The sequence below is a fragment of the Limulus polyphemus genome, unplaced genomic scaffold, assembly GCF_000517525.1.
Source record: "Limulus polyphemus unplaced genomic scaffold, Limulus_polyphemus-2.1.2 Scaffold9869, whole genome shotgun sequence".
NCBI lineage: Eukaryota > Metazoa > Arthropoda > Merostomata > Xiphosura > Limulidae > Limulus > Limulus polyphemus.
Window position 1 is genome coordinate 12,163 of NW_013675479.1, and position 7,225 is coordinate 19,387.

Sequence of the window (7,225 nt, forward strand, 5' to 3'; positions counted from 1 at the left end):
ACTAGGTTCACCTATTGTACTGTTTCCAGAACTTTTTTCCTAATGCACATTACCCCCCCCCCCCTCCCAGATTCTACTAGTGGACATAGGGAATCTTTACCATACCCAGTTTCCAATCACTGGAGTGGTGGACAGAGGTTATTCCTCCAGATTGTTTGAGTGAATTTCCTCCACTCTTCGAGAAGAGGGAAAAGTTGGGGGTCCTTCTACCAGGGACCCTGGATGTTCTTTCTCAGATGTTGATTGGAGAGGCACCAGATTATGTGAGAGCCTACTCGTAAAACCAGTTCAGATTTGACGCTTGGCTCTCTGGTTGGGTTGAGCGTGGCCTTTATTTTTTATCAATATTGGTTCAGTACAGTGTTCACAGAAGAGGGTCCATTGTCTCGTAATTACAAATGCAGAGTGGTCCCATCCCGGGTCCTTGGTTGAGCACAGTTTTTTTCACATCTTTCCCATAATTCTAGGGACAAATGGAATTTACCTTGTCCACATACTTGAGGATTGAGGATGAGTGTTCATAATACCAAACCAGATGAGTTCTTTTTCCTCAGGTTAAATAATGCATACAGGATCCCATCATTCCGAGTTTGGGGTGTTGCCTTTCAGACATCTCCAGGATGAGGAGAGGGTTTATCCACTTTGGTGTTGCTTACCTTCTTGTGATTCCGGTGGCTTCTAACGCATCGCTTTATAGTTACAAGTTGGGGTATGTATATATATACAAGCATGTATACATTGCAGTCCAAATGCCCTTGCCACCAACGTGAAATTTAGGGACCATGGTGTTATAATTCTAACCCTGAGAAGTGGAACTGCAGCTATCTGGTTGTGGCCTGGACAATAGTCATGATAAATCATGCAAAATTCCACCCACAGTACATGATTTAAGAGCATACCTGTTCTGGATGTAGTGTGGTTCCCACATTAGGGTGCTAATCTTCTATTGGCACATCTACGATCTATACAGACACATTCTGTATGGATAATGCCATCACCAGCACCTCCACCCTATCAGTGTGAGATTCTAGCTGTAGTGTGACAGGAGGTACGTATGTTTTGGAAGTTAACATTTTCTTAAATTAAAAACGTATTTCCAATAATCTTTACCTACGCTCTCACTCTCCCACCCTTTCTCCCCACTAAGAGCCAGTTGTTAGAGACTGGAGATTGGGTCAGTCTTGAAAAATTATAATATTATCTGAATGAGGTGCTTATATACGGTACCAGGACAGAGGGTGCATTAATGTAGATAAGATACTGACAAATATTGCCAAGAGCAATTAAGTGGGGAAAATTACTGGAGCAAGCAAGAAAAATTCAGACCAATGCTTAGATGGGCAAAGGCAAAATGCCTAAGCAGTTGAGTAATGGCTGTAGTGTGAGTGGAGGTAAGTATTATTGGAAATACATGTTTGACTTAAGAGAGTGTTAAGATTTGTAAAGATTACCCTTCATGATATAAACTGAAACCAAACAGATTAGAACCTACAGAAGTTGAAGTCTGTAAAGATTACTCTTCATGACATAAACTAACGTTTTTAGGTGCAAAAAATGTTGATTGCATCATTTCCTTTCTTTATAGCCCATATTACAAAAAGTAAAAAAAAACTAGATTTTCATTAGTGCATTAGTGTATAAATAGCTGGTTTTTAATTTAATTTAATTTTTTGACTTTGTTCACAGTGTTTGGATGCTAGACGACCATAGCTATGTTACTGGATTCTTCATGGTTTTTAATTGTATACTTGACTTTAGTTTTTTACTTTGTTCACAGTGTTTGGACGCTAGTCGACCATGGCTATGTTATTGGATTCTTCATAGTTTAGAACTTTTAGATGAACCCATCAGTGATGAAACAAAATCCAAGTAAGATTTCTTTTATCCTCAAATTAGAGAATATTTTGGAGCCAATTTCAAGACAAAGCTAACTACAAGTGAAATATATTAGATATAGCTGTAGTGCTGAGGCACTGGTGATCAGATATAACTCTGGTACTGGTAATCAGACAAAAAAAGCTGTAGTACTGGTAATCATATGTTGATGTGGTGCTAATAAGCAGATATGGCTGTAGTGCTGGTTTTTGGTATTTTAAGTGAACACATGATATTTTGGTATCATGTGTCTGTTTGACTAGTACTAAGTGCTATATTATTGTTCTTTTGTTTTTGGTACTTTAGGTGAACACATGATACTTTAGTATCATTGGTCTGTTTGACTAGTACTACGTACTATATTATTGTTCTTTTGTTTTTGTTAATTTTGGGTGAACACGTGACACTTCAGTATCATGGGTGTGTTTGACTAGTACTAAGTACTATATTATTGTTCTTTTTTTTTGGTATTTTAGGTGAACACATGACACTTCCGTATCATGGGTCTGTTTGACTAATACTAAGTACTATATTCTTGTTTTTTTGTTTTATGTATTTTAGGTGAACACATGACACTTCAGTATCATGGGTCTGTTTGACTAGTGCTAAGTACTATATTATTGTTCTTTTGTTTTTGTTAATCCTGGTGAACACGTGACACTTCGGTATCGTGGGGCTATTTGACTAGTACTAAGTACTATATTATTGTTCTTTTGTTTTTGGTATTTTAGGTGAACACGTGACACTTCAGTATCATGGGTGTGTTTGACTAGTACTAAGTATTGTATAATCATTCGTTTGTTTTTGGAATTTTAGGTGAACACATGACACTTCAGTATCATGGATCTGTTTGAATAGTATTAAGTACTATATTGTTCTATTTTGGTATTTTAGGTGAACACATGACACTAGTGTCATGGGTCTGTTTGATTAGTACAAAGTACTATATTATTGTTTTTTGTTTTTGGTGTTTTAGGTGAACACATGACACTTCAATATCATGGGTCTGTTTGACTAGTACTAAGATTATTGTTCTTTTGTTTTTGGTATATTTGGTGAACACTTGACACTACAGTATAATTTGTTTGTTTGACAAGTACTAAGTACTATATTCTTCTTCTTTTGTTTTTGGTATTTTAGGTTAACATTTGACACTAGTGTCATGGGTCTGTTTGACTAGTACTAAGTACAATATTACTGTTCTTTTGTTTTTGATATCTTAGGTGAACATATGACACTTCTGTATCATGGGTCTGTTTGACTAGTACGAGGTATTATACTATTGTTCTTCTTTGGCATTTTAGGTGAACACATGACACTTTGTTATTATGGGTCTGTTTGACTAGTTCTAAGTACAATATTATTGTTCTTTTTTCGGTATTTTAGGTGAACACATGACACTAGTGTCATGGGTCTGTTTGATTAGTATTAAGTACTGTATTATTGTTTTTTGTATTTTAGGTGAACACGTGACACTTCAGTATCATGGGTCTGTTTGACTTGTACTAAGTACTATATTATTGTTTTTTGTATTTTAGGTGAACACATGACACTTCAGTATCATGGGTCTGTTTGACTTGTACTAAGTACTATATTATTGTTCTTTTGTTTTTGGTAATTTTGGTGAACACCCTGACACTTGAGTATCATGGGTCTGTTTGACTTGTACTAAGTACTATATAATTGTTCTTTTGTTTTTGTTAATTTTGGTGAACACTTGAAACTATTGTCATGGGTGTGTTTGACTAGTACTAAGTACTATATTATTGTTCTTTTGTTTTTGCTATATTTGCTGAACACTTGACACTACAGTATCATGAGTCTGTTTGACTAGTACTACGTTGTTCTTTTTTGGTATTTTAGGTGAATACATGAAACTACAATATCATGGGTATATTTGAATAGTACTAAGTACTATATTGTTCTTTTTTAGTATTTTGGGTGAATACATGAAACTAGTGTCATGGGTCTGTTTGACTAGTACTAATTACTTTTCTTTTGTTTTTGGTACTTTAGGTGAACACATGACACTTCAGTATTATGGGTCTGTTTGACTAGTACTAAGTACTATATTATTGTTGTTTTGTTTTTGGTATATTTGGTGAACACCCTGACACTTTAGTATCATGGGTCTGTTTGACTAATACTAAGTACCATATTATTATTCTTTTGTTTTTGGTATTTTAAGTGAACACATGACGTTGAGTATCATGGGTTTGTTTGACTAATACTAAGTACCATATGATTGTTCTTTTGTTTTTGGTATTTTAGGTGAACACATGACATTGAGTATCATGAGTTTGTTTGACTAATACTAAGTACCATATTCTTGTTCATTTGTTTTTGGTATTTTAGGTGAACACATGATACTTTAGTTTCAGTGGTCTGTTTGACTAGTACTTAGTACTATATTATTGTTCTTTTGTTTTTTTGTATTTTAGGTGAACACGTGACACTTCAGTATCATGTGTTTGTTTGACTAGTACTAACAACTATGTTATTGTTCTTTTGTTTTTTGTATATTTGGTGAACACTTGACACTTCAGTATCATGTGTTTGTTTGACTAGTACTAAGTACTATATTATTGTTATTTTCAGTGTCATGGGTCTTTTTGAATAGTATTAAGTACTATATTGTTTTTTTTTGGTATTTTAGGTGAACACATGATACTTTAGTATCATTGGTCTGTTTGACTAGTACTTAGTACTATATTATTGTTCTTTTTTTTGGTATATTTGGTCAATACATGACAGTAGTGTCATGTGTTTGTTTGACTAGTACTAAGTACTATATTATTGTTATTTTGTTTTTGGAATTTTAGGTGAACACATGACACTTCAGTGTCATGGGTCTTTTTGAATAGTATTAAGTACTATATTGTTTTTTTTGGTATTTTAGGTGAACACATGACACTTCAGTACTAGTACTAAGAACTATGTTATTGTTCTTTTGTTTTTGGTATATTTGGTGAACACTTGACACTTCAGTATCATGGGTTTGTTTGACTAATACTAAGTACCATATTATTGTTCTTTTGTTTTTGGTATTTTAGGTGAACACATGACATTGAGTATCATAGGTTTGTTTGACTAGTACTAAGTACTATATTATTGTTCTTTTGTTTTTGGTATATTTGATGAACACTTGACACTTTAGTATCATGTGTTTGTTTGACTAGTACTAAATACTATATTATTGTTCTTTTGTTTATGGAATTTTAGATGAACACATAACACTTCAGTATAATGGGTCTTTTTGAATAGTATTAAGTACTATATTGTTCTTTTTTGGTATTTTAGGTGAATACATGACAGTAATGTCATGGGTGTGTTTGAGTAGTACTAAGTGCTATATTATTGTTTTTTTCTTTTTGCTATTTTAGCTGAACACTTGACACTATTGTCATGGGTGTGTTTGACTAGAACTAAGTACTATATTATTGTTCTTTTGTTTTTGTTAAATTTGGTGAACACTTGACACTATTGTCATGGGTGTGTTTGACTAGTAATAAGTACTATATTATTGTTCTTTTGTTTTTAGTATTTAGGTGAACACCCTGACCCTTGAGTATCATGGGTGTGTTTGACTAGTAATAAGTACTATATTATTGTTCTTTTGTTTTTGGTATATTTGCTGAACACTTGACACTACAGTATCATGAGTCTGTTTGACTAGTACTACGTTGTTTTTTTTTGGTATTTTAGGTGAACACTTGACACTTTAGTATCATGTGTTTGTTTGACTAGTACTAAGTACTATATTATTGTTCTTTTGTTTTTAGTATTTTAGGTGAACACCCTGACACTTGAGTATCATGGGTCTGTTTGACTAGTGCTATGTACTATATTGTTCTTTTTTGGTATTTTAGGTGAATACATGAAACTACAATATCATGGGTCTATTGGACTAGTACTAAGTACTATATTGTTTTTTTTAGTAGTTTGGGTGAATACATGAAACTAGTGTCATGGATCTGTTTGACTAGTACTAATTACTATTCTTTTGTTTTTGGTATTTTAGGTGAACACATGACACTTTAGTATCATGGGTCTGTTTGACTAGTACTAATTACTATATAATTGTTCTTTTGTTTTTGTTAATTTTGGTGAACACTTGAAACTATTGTCATGGGTGTGTTTGACTAGTACTAAGTACTATATTATTGATTTTTTGTTTTTTGTATTTTAAGTGAACACATGACACTTCAGTATCATGGGTTTGTTTGAATAGTACTAAGTACTTTATTATTGTTCTTTTGTTTTTGGTATTTTAGGTGAACACATGACACTTCAGTATCATGGGTCTGTTTGACTAGTACTAAGAACTATGTTATTTTTCTTTTGTTTTTGGTATATTTGGTGAACACTTGACATTCCAGTATCATGTGTTCTTTTGACTACTAATAATTTATTTTTGTAAAACTGTAAAATTAATTTTGCTTTGTAAAATATAAGAATTTGGCTTCTCTGCTTTCTAAACTTTAGCAGAATAACATGTCTATACCTAGTAAACTTTCTTACAGGTTATGTATTAACTGAACGTACCTGTTACAGGCTCTTGTTTGTTGATCTGGTTTTCCTTGTTACTTAATGACATGTATGATATATTTTGCAGGGTTTCTGCATTCCTTTCAAAATGTCAACATCCCGATGGTGGATTTGGAGGTAAACTTTATAATTTAAATATTCTATATGGTGTTTAATATCTATTTTTGTAAAAAAAATTCTAATTAATCTTCTAGGTTAGAGTAAAAATGATCTTAATGAAATGAATAATGTTTGCATATTGATCAAGGACTTGATTAATAATTCCTAATAAATTGATTTATTACTTTTAAGTGATTCTTTGATCACTTAACAGTTGAGGTAATCAGACAAAGTTATAGTAAATATATTTCTTGTGTGAAGGTGGACCCTACCAACTAGCCCATCTTGCCCCTACTTATGCTGCTGTTAATGCCCTCTGTATAATAGGAACTGAAGAGGCATACCAAGTAATAGACAGGTAGTTCTTTTCAACTGGAAATTAATAGTTTAAAATTTTTCTTGTATTTAAATATATTAACACAGGAAGTTTTTCCATGGAAATATTATCTCAGCATTGTTGTATGTAGAAATATTACAGTATGGTTGTATGTAGAAATATGGTAGTATGGTTGTATGTAGAAATAGGGTAGTATGGTTGTATGTAGAAATATGACAGTATGGTTGTATGTAGAAATATTACAGTATGGTTGTATGTAGAAATATGACAGTATGGTTGTATGTAGAAATATGACAGTATGGTTGTATGTAGAAATATACAGTATGGTTGTATGTAGAAATATGACAGTATGGTTGTATGTAGAAA

General features: G+C 32.8%; 1 protein-coding gene across 1 annotated transcript in view; it reads left to right on the forward strand.

Moving 5' to 3' along the window:
• Positions 1–6,901, forward strand: part of LOC106476126 (protein farnesyltransferase subunit beta-like) — an 18,748-nt gene extending 11,847 nt beyond the window's left edge. The window contains exons 4-6 of the mRNA XM_013936797.2: positions 1,778–1,869; positions 6,491–6,540; positions 6,784–6,901. Coding sequence (XP_013792251.2) covers positions 1,778–1,869; positions 6,491–6,540; positions 6,784–6,884 — 243 coding nt within the window. The 3' untranslated portion in view covers positions 6,885–6,901. The remainder of the gene's footprint in view (positions 1–1,777; positions 1,870–6,490; positions 6,541–6,783) is intronic.
• Positions 6,902–7,225: the final 324 nt, after the last annotated feature.